Raw genomic sequence first — 19,898 nt, forward strand, 5'->3', positions numbered from 1 at the left:
TTATTTCTCTCTTCTCACTTTCTCTTTATAACCAAGCACACCCTAAGAATTAAGATGTTGGGTTAGTGTTAAAGCTTCCGTCTCCGAAGTCGTAACATTGAGGTATCATATTAAAGTTGAAACTTTGGTTTAGTTGTTTCTAAATTCTTGGAGTGGAAATATAAAATTAAACTCACATCTAAACACACTATCAATTTTCAAGTACAAAGAAAGGAATAGACGAAGAATTGATTACTTGTGAAAATTTATTGTTTTAAAAGTTATTTGAAGGAGTTTTAAATAAAGCTGGCAAAACGGATCGAATAACCGGGCCGGCCTGAAAATCCGTAGAAAAATTTGGGTTTGAACAAAAAATTAGAGTCCACATTTTATCCGAGCTTTTAAGCCCAGCTCATTAAAGGCCCAATGTTAACCGGGCTAGCCCGATCGGGTTGCGGGTAGTCCGCTTATTTTTTAATTATTATTTTTTTACAAAAATTTTAATGCAGTATAATAATATCCATATTAGTTGTTTACTAAAGATATCATTTTAATTTTTTATTGATATATATTAAATGCATAAGATAGTTGTTCTCATTTATTCTCATATATATTGAATGCACCATATATTTATCAAGAGTAGTAGTTCGCAAACAAAATATTATGCATTTAATATTATTAAAATGAATCCTAATATTATTAATTCGCAAACAAAATAATATGAATAATTAATTATTTAATTGGCATAATTTACTTTATGATATTTTATTTTAGATGTTACGTTTAATTGAGTTATACTAGTATTGTGTATGTAATTGAGTTATATTGTTTTTAGTGTTCAATACTTATATATGTTTTATTTTTTCGTTTATGATTTATTAATTTTTTATTTCATTTATAAAAAATAACATTTTTTAAATTAAAAAATAAATATTAAATATAATCTGGGTCGGCCTGATTAACTGAAACCCGCCAAGGACCAGGTTTGAACAATTAAATTATAGCCCGTTTAAATTTTGGGCTTTTAGATCCGGCCCACCAAAAGCCCGAACCTGTCACGGTCCGGTCTGAAGCAGGCCGGGTAGCCCGTTTTGCCAGCTCTAGTTTTAAACCCCACATTTATTTCTTTTTGTTTTGTATTAACTGTATATGACGTGGCGTGCCACGTAAACCTATGTTAGTAGAAGCTAACGGGTGAGACAAAAAATACTGATGAAAAATATTATAAGGATCATTGTTTGAAGAAAAACTTAATAAAAATTAAAATTAAATTGTTTATTTATAGGGACTAAAAACATATTTAACCCTATAATTTTTTATCAATGGGCTATGTTTTATGTTTTGTATGTCATTTTGATTTTGGCACGAGCCTTTTGGCATTGTCATTTAGTCATAAACTCTATTGATAATCCATTAAAGATGATGATTCCCCCTAAGGTGTTATATCTTAATGGAATTTCAGTTCTATTGATCAACTGAATTTGATCTGTTTTGTCGTATTTGTATAATTAAATAACCTATGAACCACAGTTCATGTTGTTTACTTAGTTCTTATTAGTTAAATAATCAATTCACTTACATGCAGCACAGTTCATCTTATCTGTTGCAAACGTATTCCATGTTTGCATCTCAAGAAACACAAATTGCACTAACAATGAATTCTTCTAATAGTTATAAACAACCATAAAATATATTTCCATCCAGACCAAGATGATTGCAATATTTTCACTTAGATAAAAATGAGTTTTCTAGGAAAGTTCTCCCTTCTTTCTAGTTTCTACATACTGGATACCGCACAAGCAGACAATAGACCATTTGCATTTGGTGTTTGTGGAGGGGTGTTTTTTTTCTAAACTTGACTATGGTTATCTTCTCCACATAGCACATAGACTTTATACTTATTGTGAAATTGGTATAATTCAAAATCACTTGCATTGAGATTCAACCTACAAGAAAACGTAATTCTTACAACAATCCCCACGCCCGAAATTATAACTGAAAATTTAATCTGAAATAGAATTTCATAATAAAAATTGGATTGATATAATTTCAAAAGACTACACAAATTTCTGAGAATTAGGTATCCATTACAACAAATCGCATGTGTTCAATCTAAAAAGTCTGTATTCAATTTGGCTATATAATTCCAATCAATAGCTACTGGCATCATAGAAATGGATAGAACAAATTGAAAATTCAAATCATCAATTAATAGCTCAGTGGAAAGCTCAATTACACAATATGTATCAACATTGAGATTCAAACTACAAGAAACCCTAATTCATACAGCAATCCCCAATTTTCTAACCGCCGAAACCGTAAAGAGTCCTTCCCTGTCTCTTGAGAGCGTAAACAACATCCATCGCAGTAACAGTCTTACGGCGAGCATGCTCCGTGTAGGTCACGGCGTCGCGAATCACATTCTCAAGAAAGATCTTGAGAACACCGCGAGTTTCTTCATAAATAAGACCGCTGATACGCTTGACGCCACCACGTCTAGCAAGACGACGAATAGCAGGCTTGGTGATTCCCTGAATGTTATCTCTGAGAACCTTACGGTGTCGTTTGGCTCCTCCTTTTCCAAGACCCTTTCCTCCCTTGCCTCTTCCTGACATAGCTGTGATTTCTTGAGTTTCTCTTTCTCTCCCTTTGTGAGTGAACGAATGATAATGCGAATGCTTTAGTGTTAATCATTGTGAATTCGGAGATTATATAATTTAGGACTGCTAACATTGACCATTGGATTCATCACGATCCGTGTGACTAGAGAACTTAAAATATAGATCGTTGGATTTAAAGTGCTTGATTTTTATTGGTGGAAAAATTGAAGCGCGGATTGATGGTTTAAATTAGTATTTATTTGTGGGAACTGTGTGAGAAAACACACTATTTTAAGCTCGTGAGGGGGAAATTGTTAGTTGTGAAATTTACCCGCCAATAGTTTCAGTGATTTTGAATGAAAGTGCTACCCATTTGAGAATGTGGCCGCATTTTGGTGATATAGGATTTCAAATTTAGTTTTTTATTTCATTGAATATGCTCTATAATTACTACTAGTATTTTATAAATAAAATTATTTTTTTATTTATTTAATAATTGATATATTTTTGAAATGTCTCTGGAATTTGTGCAGGAAATCCGATAACCTTTGGGTGAAGTGGATCCATATGGTGTATCTCAAAAGGAATAATGTGATGGATGCAGTGGTGCCAAAGAGCAGAACCTGGATTTTTAGCAGAATCCTCGATATGAGAGAGCTAGCTCATAACTATCTCACTATATGGAACAATATGCAAACCCAGAGTAAATTCCAGATGAGTAAATTCTATCTGGCTATCTGTGCTAATGGGGAAAAGTAGAGTGGAGATACTTGTTCAAGCAGAATATTGCGCGACCTAGGGCTCAGTTTATTGCCTGGTTAGTATGCCATGGGAAACAAGCCACAAAGGATAGACTTGTTAGATTCAATATGATTGATGAGAACTTGTGTAGTACCTGCAGAAGAGAAGAGGAAAATCGTGAACATTGTTTTTTTGCTTGTGAAACTAATGCTGATATTTGGCGCAAGGTTCTGAGCTGGATGAACTATAATCATCAATCGTTGAAATGGCAAGAGGAATTGAAGTGGGTTCTCCATGTTTCTTCCAAGAAAGGGACTAAAGCAAAAGTGTTGAAAATTGCTTTCACAGAGACTGTGTATGGAATTTGGAAGAGAAGGAATGATATAGTTTACAAACATACTACTTATAGTGATTATGAACAGGAAATCATAGATTGTATAGTTTATAGATCTTGGAATTATAGGAAACTTAGGAATTACATTGGCCAATTGATGTTCTAGGCCTCTTACTTGTGGGTGGATCTATATATCACCACTGTATTATTGTTTTTGTTGAATAAAATTTCTTTTCTTAAAAAAAAAATAATTGATATATTTAATCTATATATATAAATTAAATATTAATAAATAAATTTAGGGTTTTGACAGCTTTTGACTTTTGACTATGTTGGACTCGTCATGTGTGTTAAATATAGAAAGGTCATACTCTAATAGTATGGCTCTTTCTTACCTCCTATTTGAGGATTGTGAACAAAAAAAATTACTTTAATCACATCCTTCTTCTAAGTTTTGAATTTGAGAGACTATGAATTAAGAGATCTTATTATAGTTAAATTGTTTTTTCAAACGAGCTGTTTGAGAAATTAGATTGTGAATTGGAATGACAATAATTGGTCTCAAAAAGCTCGGCCCACTAATAAGGTTGTCGGTAAGTAATAAATAAAATGACTGGGGCGCAAAAGGGTGGGATCAGGTGGCAAACACGTGAAATCTCCCTATCCAATCATTATCAAATATGTATCATTGTAAACTGCATACAGTGATGTATTAGGAGAATAATTGACGTCATCTCAGGTCGTATAGATTAATACTAACACTCTTTGTTATGGAAATTGGCACACTCCATTCACTCTTTATAAAGTAAAAGCAAGGGCCGTGTGATCGGCTTTGTAGGCACCAAAACTAGTCTTCTCAATTTATCCAACATCAAATTACATTAAAAATGATAAAGTAAAACAATTTTGAAAATTTCCAAAACATACATCTTATATATTTCAAACAATAATATACAAAATAATATATCAAAACATTGATCATGCAATTAATACTTCAAACTATCAAAAATAAATAAAAAAGTACCTAATGATATAAATAATAATGATATAAATAAAGAGGGTTTGGGCGGGTTCGAGATAAATATAAATGTCTTTATTGTCCGACTTGTTCCTATATTTTATAATCAAATGATCTCAATCAAATGGTAGAATCCAAAATCAATAAGTTAAACATCAAATAAGAAATCAAATTTATACATGCAAGTTTTTGAGATAAGAAATTGATAGAAAAAGATATAAGAATATAAAATAAAAAATTGCATTAAAATTCAAATTTCAATATTCTTATAAAATATCTTTAATTGTTAATTTTGGAACTTTAGCTATCGTAATAGAGTACCAAAAATGTCAAACTAGCAAATAGCATAAGGTAATCCATTTGGATTTTTGAAGCTTCTTTTACATTTGAAAATTTCTTTACCCACCTCCCTATGGGGGTCACCCCCAGCGAAAACTCAAAACTGCCCCTACTTCGGAGATGCATCTCCGAAGTTATTTTTTTTTTTGGATTTTTTTTTACTTCGGAAATGCATCTCCGAAAACACCAAAAAAGTGGTGTTTTCGGAGATACATTTCCGAAGTCAAAAAAATTCAAAACCGTGAATATTTTCGGAAGTTCATTTTCGAAAATATTGCTGCATATACAAATTTCCCTCATTCACTATTTCATCATTTTTCTCCAAAACTTTCCCAAACCCTCTCCAAAACCCAATCAATCTCCATCCATTTTCCGCCCTAAAATCAAGTTTCAAACCGTTGATCACGTTAAAGGGAGCATAGAAAGCATCAATTTCAGGTAAACATCACTCATTTCATCCCCTATTTCACTACATTGATTGATAAATTTTATGCTGAAAACTGATATGGTTCGGAAGTTCATTTCCGAAATATATGTTACCTAATATAATTCGGAAATGAACTTCCGAAATATGCCTTGGCAGTTAAAAAAAAACAGTTTTGGCCAATTTTGCTAATTTATTCATTTGTTAGGTATGGTGCATCCGGACAACATTGTGCAAGACGATGGAGTATTAGTTCCGGAAATTGTCAACGTTAATAACGATCCGGTTATTGACATTACTCCTATGATCAATGCGGTCGATGTTCGGCAACATTTTACAAATGATCGGAGCTTCGGTAGTCGCGAACAATTGATTGATTGGGTTCGGAAGGAAGCTAACAAGCATGGATCTGGAATTGTTATTTTAAGGTCGGACAACAGAAATAGTAGGCGGAAAGCTTTCGTTGTTTTGAATTGCGAACGGGGTGGTAGTTATGTACAATCAAACCGGGTGCTAAAACACGAGGACACTGGATCGAGAAAGTGCGGGTGTCCGTTTAAGTTGCGTGCCACTCGGAGGGTTGATGATTTGTGGCGGTTAACCGTAATTTGTGGAATGCATAATCATGCCTTGGATGTCAAGTTACACGGGCATCCAATGGCGTGTCGTTTGTCCCGCGAAGAGAGGAATGTGATATCGGACCTAACGATAGTCAAAGTGGCGCCTCGCAACATACTTTCCGATTTGAAGCGTAAGAAACCGGATAGCGTTTCAAATATCAAGCAAATTTACAATGAACGGCACAATCTCAAGGTTTTGAATATGGGCCCTCGGTCGGAAATGCAACAACTTTTGAAACTACTAGGCGATAACAAATATGTTTCAAGCTTCCGAACCTCCGAGGACAAATTACGGTGCGTGATATTTTTTGGACTCATCCCGAAAGTATCAAATTATTCAACACATTTCCAACCGTTCTAGTCATGGATTCGACGTACAAGACAAACAAATATAGGCTTCCTCTTCTAGAGATAGTCGGTGTGACCTCGACGGACAAGACTTATTCGGCCGGGTTTGTTTTTTTGGAGTGTGAAAAAGAAGACAACTTTACATGGACCTTGGGAATTTGCAAGTCTTTGTTAGTTGATCAAGAGGTTATGCCAAACCTCATTGTCACCGACCGGGACAATGCTTTGATGAATGCGGTCGATACCGTCTTCCCGACATCTACCGCGTTACTTTGCCGGTATCACATAACTTGCAACGTGAGAAGCAAGTTGAAACCCGCGGTTGGGACAAAAGATAGGCCGGGTGAAAATGGTAAAGTTATCAAAGTCGGTGTTGTGGTTGATAGGATAATGGCGGCATGGAGGGAAATTTTGGATGCAAACTCCGAAGAGGTGTATACCGAGAAATTGGTACACTTTAGGTCTTTGTGTGGTTCCATTAAGACATTTTGTCATTACGTTGAATCCACCATTCTTGACAAAGTTAGAGAAAAAGTCGTGTGCGCTTGGACAAATCGAGTTAGACATCTTTGTTGCACCACAACTAACCGAGTTGAATCCGCACATGCGGTCTTCAAGAGGTGGTTGGGTGATAGCAAGGGAGATTTGTGTCGGGGATGGGACACCGTCAACCAAATGCTCCAAAATCAACACAATGAAATTCAAACATCGTTCGGTCGGAGCAAGACGGTTATGGAACACCAGTATAAGAGCCAAATTCTATTCTCCCAATTGATTTACAACATATCCCGAATGGGTTTGAATTTTTTATTTCATGAAGCTAAGCGGTCGGAGACTACGGGGCCGGATAGTTCATTATGTGGGTGCACCATTAGAAAGACATACGGCCTTCCATGTGCTTGTATACTTGCAAAAAAGAAGATGTTGACTTCACCAATACACATGGATGAGGTAGCCGACCATTGGAAGAAGCTTCGTTTTGATGATTTTGACACGCCGAAAGAAAATGACTCCAAAATCACCATCTCCGACGAGTTGGAAGTGATAATGGAGAAGTTTGCTAAAGCGGATGACACAACGAAAATGCATATAAAAGAACAATTACGAAAAATCGCATTTCCGGAGACCACCGATTTGAAACCGCCATCTCAACCGGTTAAGACGAAAGGTGCACCGAAAAAGTCCAAAATTACACAATATGACACCTCAACAAAACGATCTCCTTCCTACTTTGAACATGTTGATGCATCATTCCCGGATTCACCGACACCGAAGTCCAAGTGTAGTGGTAACAAAGGTGCCCGTATTTCGAAGCCACCTCACACACCGTCGATAAAAAAATCACCCATTGTCTACATTGATGAGATGCCACTTTTTATGCACAAATATATCGATAACATCGTTGATGTTGGAGGCGACGACAATTGTGGATATCGGGCCGTTGCGGGTTTGCTCGGTAAAGGGGAAAATAATCACACTTTAGTCCGACGGGAACTTATTGCGGAGTTGACTTCATATCGGGACATCTACGGCCGACTATATGAAAATCAAGAAAACTTTGCGAAAATTCATGATTCACTTGTTCCATCACTTACCGGTATCGCTCTGGTTTCGAAGTGGATGTCATTCCCCGATATGGGTCATCTAATAGCAAGTGCATATGATATTGTATGCGTCGATTTGACGAGGTTTGGACTAAGTGAGACTTTCTTTCCACTTCATAGTCGACCGCCATTGGACGCGTCGGGCCAGATCATATGCATCGGGTATCTACGATCGCGGCACTTCGTCCAAGTGTTTTTGAAACCGGGGTGTCCTATACCGACTACTTCTTGTCAATGGACGGCACATCGTTCAAATGAGGCGGAGACTTGGCCGGATCCTTTCGTTTCAAGAATGGCGGAGTTTGAAGAAATGATGAGCCAAGAGCGCGAGCAAAATAGAGAGCGGTCGAAGAACATACCTATTTTGGACTTAGGATCCACCGATTGGTTCGGTGAATTTTAGTTTGTTCCGGATCGTTTTTTGTTTGTAATGACCATTTTTGTATGTATTGTTGTTTATCATGTAAACTCGGACCGATTCAATACATATATAATATAAGTATGTTTTATGTCATCTTTGTCTAATTTATGTTTATTGTGAATTCCATTTGTTCAATTTACACAACACACTAAGCAATCAACAAAATGCAAAATTTTGTTCTGTTTCTGCATAATTCGGAAATGAACTTCCGAAATATGCTAGTCTGCCTCCAATTTTCGGAAGTTCATTTCCGAAAAGTCCCCTGAGGCAGGATAAGGTTTGTTGGGCCATCATTGCTCCAATAAGTCTATAAATACAACACACTCTTCTTCATCCTCTTCACACCATAAAACACAAATGACACAAACCTACCCCCACCTAGCATTCGTCTACTTTGAAACCGGCTACCCGATGTCGTTCCAATTTCGCTTCTCGCGCGACACGCCGTTTGCGGAGTTGATAACGTCGCTCAACACGCTTTTGCACTATCCCGAGAATCGAAAGGTTGTCAAGCTCGAGTACCGCTCGCCATCGCTTAACGACGAGGGACACATTAAGTTCACACCTTTTGAGATCAAGAACGACGAAGATTTAGCGGTTTTGTGGACAACGTTCTACCGATTTTCTTTGAAGAGCCCGATCGAGTTGGACGCGAAACTTCAAAGATCGGCGGACGACGTTATCAAAATGTTGACTCATCCCCACCTACCCGTGTTTAACAATATGTAACTTTAATCTTATGTAATGTGATCGATGTAATCTTCACCCGATTAAATAAAGCGAATCGTTCTTGTTTTTCATCTTTCTTCTGTCCAGACAATATTTCGGAAGTACATTTCCGAATTACTCCAAGGGGGGTGAATTCGGAGATGAACTTCCGAAAACACCACATTTTCTGAAAAATAACTTTATTTCGGAGATGCATCTCCGAAATCAATATTTTATATTAAAAAAAACACTTTTTCGGAGATACATTTCCGAAAACACATTTTTTTTAAAAAGGTACGTTTTCGGAAATGAACTTTCAAAACTAGGGGTATTGTGGTAAATTCACCAGAGGTGACCAAAAAGATTAGGAGGTGGGTGAAGAAATTTTCTTACATTTTCTTAAAGTTAACCTACCTTAGAGGCCATAGTTTAAAAAATAATTAGTTTTGATATCGGTTAAACGTGAGAGTTTAGGTTTTTTTAGCAATAAGACATTTGAAATATACATTTTATTAAACATGAGAGTTTATATGTTTTTCTTAGTTTTTCAAATGCTTATATCAAACAAATATAATCCAAATTATTCCTTGCAATTTGATAAAGTGTCAAGATGTGGTTAAATCCACAAATTACATAATTTTTTTTACTAAAGTCCAATTAAGACTTCAAAGTTATCAAACTATGTTAAAAATCAACCACCGGGCATTACTTAAAAAATTAAACATTAACATCTTTTATATTTTTCTTTAATGTTTTTACTTTAATTGTTTATATTTTTTTATTTAATAAAGATTCAAAGAATTATAAAAAAGATTCATTTGCGAACCATACAAACTTTGTAGTGTTTTCACTGTAAAAGTTACGATGACAAAGAATGCAGAAGAATTGGACACACTAATTCGGAGAAAGCAAAAAAGAAAAAGAAAAACAAATGGTGAAATCTCAAGAAACTACAAAAATGCCACAAGAAGCATAATATAAATGGCGTGTTCGAGATGCTTGTATCAACCACATCAAGTAATTGTCACAACGTGGCTCATAAGAGAAAGAAGAAAGAGGTGTGGTGCATCGGGAAATTATTATTGTTCCATTACGGAACCAGAAATGAAGAGGATTGTAGAAACTACGACGGATCGAAGCTTTCGAAGTACTACAACGATGTGACATAGTGGATCGAAGGTTGCAATTTACTTTGCATTATTTATTTTCCGCTAGTTAGTTTTTTAAAATGTTTTTAAATTTTGATTTTATTTGCAAAAAGTTTTATAAACCAAATTTTTCTGAACTACGCAATCCCTTTCTACTTGTGTGTGAGATCTCAAGTGCAACATAAGGTGGTTAAAAATAAGCTTTCAAAAGATCAAAGAGAGTCGTGTTTCAAACCCTTCACTATAGAATCCATCCATGAAGCGATTATCCAAACGCATTTGATTAAATCCCCAAGGCTAAATGGAATTCTTGCTCTTTTCTACCAAAAGTATTAGCATGTTGTTTGAGAAGAGGTGCAAAGGCGTGTTTCACACATCCTCAAATATGTTTCTTTCACTTATCAAATCAATAATACCTAGATTGTCCTTATCTCAAAACATAAAAATCCTTATTCTCCAAAAAAACATTGGACACGTGAGCCTGAGTAATACTTTTATGAAAATATCCACCAAAAATATTGTGAGCATGTTAAAGGCCATTTTGCTCGAGATTATAGATGAGGATCAATTCGCTCTTGTGAAATGGGGCTAATTACAGATAATGATGTTATAGCCATGGATGGTTCCACTATGATTTTGTGAAGAAAAGTTTCTCCTTGATAAAGGCTAGCGTTTTGATGACGACGAATACACCAACAAAATAATAAAAAGGCAAATTCAACAATGATTAACAAAAAAGATAAAGATAAAGACAATATTTGATCAAAGGCAATTGGCAAAGAAAAGAAGAAAATGATTAATCAAAGACATTTGGCAAAGATATTCAAAGTATTTATGTTTAAAATATCATGATTCATCTTATATATAACTTAAAATATCAGAAAATATCACTCAAATTTAACCTAAAATATTTTCGAAGATATTATACAAAAATCATTGAAGTTGAGCCCTTAAAAGTTGTTTTTAATGATGTCAAGAAAATGGTATTGGAATACCGACTTATTTTATTCAAATACCAATGTGAAAATTTTAAAAAATATGTACATTACAAAGTGGTATTCGAATATCAGAATGTTGCATTCTAATACCACCTGAACCAATGCTTTTATCATCGAGCAAAACTACTTTTTTGAAAGACAATACTCCATGGAACCTTTTCAAAGATATTAAATCATTCATAAATATTTCTAATAGTGTATCACTGATGGTTTAACATGGAAAACAAAATAAAAACTTCCACACCATCATTTACACAATTAAAAATCATTTTCAAGAAACAGACACTTTCAAAATGGTTTAAAACTATGTAACTTTTCATAAAACATAAAAAGTTTCAAAACCATAAAAGATTTTAAGACATTATGTGATATACAGTTGAATTTTGATATTGATAAGAATCAGCCATCAAATATTGGATTTGATTATCATATAGCCTACTACAAAGTTCTTCATTCTTCGACAACATTGAATGTTACTTGTTTTAGCATAGTGCTTAGTGAAGATCATCATAATGTTCAGTGATTGAGAAAAAGGTTCTTTGAACTGGGGTGATTCAAAGTCCACTATAGAATTTTGTGTTTTGTGTATATTTTAGAAGATCTTTAAAGTGGTCTTGGTGTGAGACTTGTATAAAGATCTAAACATAGTGGAAAATCCATCAAGGTGTGAAGGGACTAGATGTACCCTTAAGTTGGAAATAGGAACTAGTATAAATCATTGTGTCATTTATTTTCTGCATTTTTTCTGCACTTATTCCTGTAAGAACCATAGATACCAAAAGTTATTTTGTTTAAGATTTAAGATTTAGAATTTAGAATTTTTAAGTAAAGTAAGATAAATCCAAAAATATAATTAACACCCCCTCTTAGATTGATATGTCAAACTTGATATGTCAAAGGCTTATGGCATATTAGAACGACCTTTTACAAACTGACCTTATTTATCCCTATATTTTTATGTGATGGTGTTCTTTCTGCGCTATTATACAAGATGTAATAAAATTTATGACATCAAAATAACAAGGAAGTTTTCTTTAATTTCACATATTTTATTCGCATGTGAGATATTGCTCTTTGCAAGGGAAAATCTTAATGAATCAGACTCTATTATCTAAGTTCTTTCTACCTACTAAAGAGCCTCCGACCAATTGGTTAATTTAGAAAAATATGAGATGTCCTTTAGTTACAGTATGTTACAAGATGAAAAATAAATTATATGTAACAGGATCAAAGTATAAAATATTCCATACTCAGTCCAAATACCTAGAGTTACTTGTGGTTTTGGGAAGGTCCAAGAAGGTGATTTTCTCTCATTGCCATTGATTGAGTTTGAAAAAGTTAAAAGTTCAGAAGAAAAACCTTCTGTCGAGAATAAAAGAAAGTTTTGATCAAAACAGTAGCACAAGCAGTGTCGAACTACATCATAGGTTATTACAAACTACCCGATGGCACCTGTCATGAGATTGAAGCGGTGTTAGCCAAATGTTGGTGGGGTCAAAGGATGAGTAAAGAAAGATTCCCTGGATGTCTTAGGAGCGCCTATAAAAAAACAAAAAACAAAAATATGGTCTAGATTTTATATGATTTGAAGAATTCAACAAGGAACTTCTTGGAAAATACTCATCTAGTCTCATTTATAAGAAAAGATTCTCTTTTTAAATATATTGAATAAATAATGTATCTGGACAACATATTGTCCAAATACATAATTTATTCAATGTATCTAAAAAGAAAATCTTTTGTTATAAATAGGATTGGAGATAATAGTGTTAGAAGCCATTATGGGATACTAACCAAACTATGCTTGGATAAGTATTCTCGGTGCCAAAATGTGGTAGAAAAAGGCATGAGGTGGAGAGTTGTCAACAAATTGAAAGTGTAGATCTAGAAGAGCTTTTGGCTTTCTCATCAAACAAAATTCAAGGTTACGAGTCCTTTGCAGAGCCCAAAATACATTTGCATACCCATCTCACGAGACTTCTAGAAAAAAATATTAGTTTGTATTGGTAGAATGATGGCGAATAATCAATCTAATCTACTCATCAACCCTTACATAAACTACAAGAAATCTCAAACAGTCTTAAACTCTCGTCGCGCCCAATTAAAAAAGATATATGAAACGCCCTTGTTCAAATTTAAGTAAAAAATTCCTTTGGTGGCTTTTAAAACACATTCTCTCGACTAGAGCTCAATTGTTGGAAAGTGGTGTCCAACTAGATGGAAGTTGCCCCATTTGCCATCAAGCCATCGAATCCTTAGACCACTTCCTACAATTAGATTTTGCTAAAATTGTTTGGTTTACAACTCCTTTAGGAGCACATTCTGGAGTATTTTGAACTGGTTGGACTTTTGCTTAAATTCTGGAGACAGCTGCAACTCATTTGCCATCGGCCTGATGTGAGTATTTTGAACTGTTTGGACTTTTGCTTAAATTCTGGAGACAGCTACAGCGTGCAACTCTCTTGCTACACTCTTTGGAAGATTTGGGAAGCCTGCAATAAAGCTTTATTCGAAAACAGGTTTGAGCCCCCGCCTGTGATCTCTTTTGCTGCTGAGCAGGCTGTTTTGGAGTTCAACCGCGCTTCTCCTAGGCCGAAGAATAAGTCACATCTGAATCTGTTGGCTACATCGTCGGTTTCAAGGTCTTGCTGTTTCATCCAGGTTGATGCGGGTTGCTGATGACGGTTTTGCTTTTGGCTGTGTTATTAGGAATGCCTCCAAGAAAATCTTGATGTCAGCCTGTACCAGATTGGAGGGAAGAGTGGATCCGGGCATGGCTGAATTATTAGCTATCAAATGGAGTCTCAAGCTCTCGAAAGATTTGAAGCTCGAGTGCATTAGCATCCACTATGATGCTCTGTACATTATGGACTGCATCAACAACGTTCAGCAGTCAGACTCCATAGATAATATTGTATTAGACTGTAGATTACTTTTGGATTCATTTAAGGAAGCTTCTCTTCTATTTGTTAGCAAGTTGTTTAATCGTGATGCTCACCGCTTGGTCAGGTTAGGAAGGAGACTAGGTTCTAGAACTTGGGTTGGGTGTTTACCTTCTTTGAACATTTTTGTGGATGCTCCTACTGTAACAAACCAGTTTCCTGGTCATTAATGGAATCCATTTTCTCGTTAAAAAAAAAGAGCACATATCAATAAAAAATTAGTAACCACCCAATGGTTCCTTATGAGCTTAACTTGCAAAGAAAAACTGGGAGACCAAATATTCTATGAATTACTGTGTAAATTATGTATAGTTACAAAGGATTGTGTGATTAATCTTAAACAATCTAACCCCTTTGATTAAGATTTGAGTGGTATGTACTCTCCTGAGCCGAGTAAATATGCGTCAAACATTAGAAATGAGCCTGATTGGCTAATACTTGTAATATCTTTGTTAACGATGGGTTGTTTTTTTGTTTTTCTAAAGGGTATGGAGAGACAGATAGATATAGACCATGACTTTAATGAAGTTTTGGGGTCAGAGATAAGACAAAACACCTCTATTCGAACATTCCCAACTTAACATCAACTACACAAGTTAGAGTTTAATGCGTAGAGTCAAAAGAGATTGAAGCTACAATAGATCACACAATAGAAACTTTATGTAGAAACTAGTTGGAAGCAATACCCAACTCAACAAATGATAAGATTTAACCTGTTTCTTATATGCTCTTGTAGCATATATGCATAATATAAAGAAAACACTCTAGCGTAGATCCGTAGCATTAAATACAAACCAAATTTTTATTGAATTTCATAGTCAAAAATTAATCGGTACAATTTCTATAGATTAATGATTTAATTTGAATTCAATTTGGCTACTAACAACATGGCAATCACTCAGACAAGTTTAAACTTCCATATCACCAATGCTCGGAGAAAAGTGAAAACAGATATTGATGCTAAAGATCGAGTACAATTACATAATATGTATCAACATTGAGATTCAAGCTAAAGAAACCCTAATCGATATAGCAAACCCCAATTTTCTAACCGCCAAATCCGTAAAGAGTCCTTCCCTGCCTCTTGAGAGCGTAAACAACATCCATCGCAGTAACAGTCTTACGGCGAGCATGCTCCGTGTAGGTAACCGCATCACGGATCACGTTCTCGAGAAAGATCTTGAGAACACCGCGAGTTTCTTCATAAATTAGACCGCTGATACGCTTCACACCACCACGTCTTGCGAGACGGCGAATAGCAGGCTTGGTGATTCCCTGAATGTTATCTCTGAGAACCTTACGGTGTCGTTTCGCTCCTCCCTTTCCAAGACCCTTTCCTCCCTTGCCTCTTCCAGACATGGCTACGATTTCTTGAGCTTCTCTCTCTCTTTGCGATTGAACTAATTGTGAACGTTGATGCTTTTCTGTTAGAGATATATGAGAATTCGAAGAATATATAGGGTACGAGTACGTGATTCTGAGCGTTGGATTTGTAACGATCCGCGTGAGTGGAGAACTTAAAAGATGGAGCGTTGGATTTAAATTGCTTCATTTTGATTGGTGAAAATATTGTAGTGCGGATTGATAGGTGTAAATTGATTTTTGGTGGGAAATGTGTCTATGAGAAAACACAAATATTTTACGCTCGTAAGGGGGAAGTTGTAATTTGTGAAATGAACCCGCCAATAATTTGATAGCGATTTTGAATAAATGTCGCCGCATTTTGGTGATGAAAGATTTCAAATTGGCTTTTTATTTTATTGAATATGCTGATTATAAATAAAATTGATTTCTTATTCATTTAACTAGTAACAAATTCGTGCGTACGCACGGGTTCTGGTCGGGTACGCATATTTGTGTACATAATATATTTATTTTAAATAAAAATTTAAAAAGACAAAAATATTTAAATCAATAATAGACTTTTTCTATATAAAAATTGTTCTGGACTGGGCCAAGGTTAGGCCCAATATGATTTTCGGCCCAATAAACCTCAGAGGCCCACGTTCCTCTACGACCCTCCTACGCACCTAGGATGCCCACCTTAGGCATGCTCGGCACTAGGCATGCTCGGCACTAACGACCCCGCAAACACCTTCGTTGCCGAGGACTCTGCTCCGCGCAGGGTTCCTTCATATACAACCCTCCGAACAACTCGGATTCCACGTGGCTCCTGAAAGACCGCGTCTCCCTGGAACTTCGGAGCGGTTAACCAGGACAGAGGGCATACACGCACCTCCGATATTTCCGCTCAGGAAACCTGGCAGTCTCCTAGTTGGGCTTGGGGATCCAACCCAATAGCGAGATCATGGCCCAGCGCTGGGGGCTATATATACCCTCTTTGATTAGAGGGTCAGGTATTCAATTCTCACTCACTCTTAGCTAGTACTTGCGCTCCTTTGCTCGTCAACTTACTTTGGCATTGGAGTACCTTGCAGGTACACCCCCCCTCTCACTTCACGAAGACCCAGCATCCGAGCAGGCCTTGACGACTCTTCTGATCAGGTACGATCAGTGGCGCCGTCTGTGGGAAACAAGCTCCCCCTTCTTTAAAGAAACAAAGATCAAAGCTAATCCATCCTTCGATCGTCATGGCCGGCAACAACAACAACACCGTCCTCGTCCCGACCCCCGATCCTTTTCGTCTCACGGAAATGATCGAGGAATCCAACCCGGCTCTGCATCGACGGGGAGGACGACGGCGCTCTGCTGAAGGGAATGGGAGGTCAGGTTATGAGACCCCCCAATCCATCAGAAGACCACCACCTCAGAACGTCGAGCATGCTCAGAATGACGAGGCCGAGCAGCTCCAACCTCAGAATAACGGATAGGAAACAGCTCGGAACGATAGGAACGCCGAGTTGATCCAAACCCAGCCTGAACAACCGCTGACTCGCGTCCAACACGAGACTGACCATAGGGACGGGCAGACTGCCTCCTCCTCCACCCGTTCCCTTGAGAGACCGAGAACTCACCATCGGCAGACTCGGGATGCTACAGATGCCCGTGGGGAAACCGACCCCTCAACCCTCGTCATCCTCAAAGAGCTACAGTGGACCAACCGCCTCATCCGACTCCAAGGCGAACGGATTGAGAAACTGGAGAAGAGGCATCGTCATCGTTCTCCCCCGCGGAGGCACCGTCGATCGCGTTCCTCCTCTTCGCGCTCCCCGCCTAGGAGGACTCGCCGACGCTCACCATCCTCCTCTCGATCTCCACCGAAAAGATCCCACCGCCAGAGGTCCTACTCGCGCTCCCCTCTGCGAAAGAGCAGGAAGAATCGGAGGCCTGAGCCCACAGAGGAGGAGAGCCCTTCTCCTGACAGAGAGGAAAGAAGGCTCGCCAGGAAAGGGAGGAAGCCTCTGTTGAAAGTATTTGTGGGTAAATATTTTCGGTAATATATCGTATCCACAGGGATTGGTTAATATCACTGCCTTTCTATAGTTGTTTATTTTGAGTTAGGAAAATTAGGTTTGTTTGGTTTATAATCTAATATTATCAAAAGTAAACAAATAAACTAAATGCAAATAATGAATTGTGGTTTAACAATTAGAGAAGTATGTTGAATCTTTAGGGTTCATCAATCTATTCCTATACAATTATCACTTAATTCCCAATTGAACAACTTTATGAATCATTATCTTCACTTATCCTCAAATAAGATTCCATCTCTGCAAATCAAACTAGATAGCTTTTACCGGTACGAGATTCGATCTCTCCAAATATCAATAACGATAACAGTAATTAAGAACGATAATTATGAAAACCCAATCTCAATCCCATCTCTGCGGATTGGTATTGAATCAATATAGTAACCTAGGGCAAAAGTTAAATCCTTTCTTTCGATCAAAGATTAAACGATAATTTAATAATAAAGGCAAGATTACTTATTGATAATGAATTCAAATAATTGTTCACAGGAATTAACTAATGGTATTGTATATTCATAGATTAACTACTACCTTAGATTCAACAAGAGGGATTTAGCTCTCCATAGACATGAAGAACACACAAGGATTAATGGAAGAATTCATCTTCATCAAAAGAATGTCTTCGCTTGATAGAGAATTGGTCTTCAATTGATGATTGTGGCTGCACCTTCAGAATGCTCTCCTAATTTCGCACAACACAACTCTCTTTTTTCACTTGGAAGCTAGGGCTTTTAAATAGAAACTTTGGGCTTTTTACGCCGAGGCCGCGGCGCGGCATCGGGCTGGCGCGGCGCGATCAAAAACAGAGACTTTGGCGCGGCGCCTCACTGAACTTCCGCGGCGCGCCCTTTGCAAAACTCAACTCTTTCTCTTGCCTTTTTGCTCTTCCAACTTCCTTTCCTCCTCATGTTCTTCTCAAGCTTCAATTTGGCTTCAAACCTGTAACAATAGTACCCACAAGTGATTCGATTTGCTTTAAACACGAACTAAACCTTTTCAGTTCAATTCTTACTAAAAACCTATGGATCTATCAAAATTTTGCATTTATTTAGAGAATAAATCACTTATATTAACACATGAAATTACCATTAATTCACTCCTAACAAACTCTCCCCAACTTAGAGCTTTGTTTGTCCCTAAACAAAATTACTTACCTCCAACAAAACATACCCACAATCATGCAACAAGTTTTTCAAAAAAGTTTTTCTCAAGTGGTTCAATCCAGTAACTAAGTCAAATACTCCTCTTCTACCTGCAAACTCAGAATATACACATGAAACAAACGTTGAAAGCAAATTACCTCCAGAAGTTCAAAACACTACACAATTGTAATTGAATCAGCACTAATCACTCTCATCAAAAAGTATGATGAATAAAAGAGGGGTTAAACACTCATCCAAACAATTAAATCAACAAAGATCCATATCATACGTTCACCAAATTGCTCGCATCAAGTCTTGTGGAATCTTAGAATCAGAAGGTCTTTCTATGGTTGTAATGTGGTTTAGATTCAAAGAAAAGAAGATAATCAAGGGTTGTTCCTAATATAGGGAAGCATCCAATTCATAACTTATTTCTTTTTCTCTAAAACTCTACTTCCTTTACCTGTCCATCTTTTTTCATTCGTAGCTTGGTTTTTCTTTTTCACTTTTTTTCAGCAACCGTTATATTCTAACGTTGTTACTTCTCTTTTTTTTTTCAAGCTACGACTTCTTTTATCTTTCACTGATTACCATAAGTACTTACTCTTCTTTTGAATGTGACTCTCCCCAACTTGGAGATCAACCTGTATTCAGATTATATGAATGCTCCCCTACTTTCTAAAAAGGTCAAAGAGAAAACACATCACCAAATTTTATGGTTGATGGTCCAAAACAAAACTTTTTATTGAGATCAAACTCACCAGGTATTTCCTTGGTGCATATTATGATACTTACCTTGACCTCAGGCTCAAAGAATGGTTAGCAAAGGATCACACTCTCACAGAAGAAAATAATTTTTACGGTGGATTCGGCTCAAAGCACTCTCAATTCAAACAATGCCTAAATCACTTCCTCAGATTCCACAGACGATGCAACAGCCGGTTTAGCATGATACGAACAAGTCAAAATAATTGATGGTCTCCTGCATATAGTAAACAATGGAAAGCTTTCCTCACAATGGTTAAGGCTAAGCTGATCCAATAAACAATAGTGTACCAAAAAGAACTTCTGACTGTATTTACTAACACCTTAAGTTTCATT

At 36.6% G+C, this 19,898-nt stretch overlaps 2 protein-coding genes across 2 annotated transcripts; both read right to left on the bottom strand.

The window, feature by feature from the left end:
- Positions 1-2,167: 2,167 nt before the first annotated feature.
- On the bottom strand, positions 2,168-2,649 carry LOC131628479 (histone H4). Its single transcript, XM_058899321.1, has one exon. The coding sequence runs from the start codon at positions 2,592-2,594 to the stop codon at positions 2,283-2,285; it is 312 nt and encodes a 103-aa protein (XP_058755304.1). The 5' UTR covers positions 2,595-2,649; the 3' UTR covers positions 2,168-2,282.
- A 12,512-nt stretch (positions 2,650-15,161) lies between these two features.
- LOC131628488 (histone H4) lies at positions 15,162-15,655 on the bottom strand. Its single transcript, XM_058899328.1, has one exon. The coding sequence runs from the start codon at positions 15,581-15,583 to the stop codon at positions 15,272-15,274; it is 312 nt and encodes a 103-aa protein (XP_058755311.1). The 5' UTR covers positions 15,584-15,655; the 3' UTR covers positions 15,162-15,271.
- Between the last annotated feature and the right edge of the window lie 4,243 nt (positions 15,656-19,898).

Source organism: Vicia villosa, linkage group LG1, assembly GCF_029867415.1.
Source record: "Vicia villosa cultivar HV-30 ecotype Madison, WI linkage group LG1, Vvil1.0, whole genome shotgun sequence".
Taxonomy (NCBI): Eukaryota; Viridiplantae; Streptophyta; class Magnoliopsida; order Fabales; family Fabaceae; genus Vicia; species Vicia villosa.

Bases quoted from the DNA above. Each gene is read 5' to 3' on its own strand.
- LOC131628479 (XM_058899321.1), bottom strand. From the start codon at position 2,594: ATGTCAGGAAGAGGCAAGGGAGGAAAGGGTCTTGGAAAAGGAGGAGCC.
- LOC131628488 (XM_058899328.1), bottom strand. From the start codon at position 15,583: ATGTCTGGAAGAGGCAAGGGAGGAAAGGGTCTTGGAAAGGGAGGAGCG.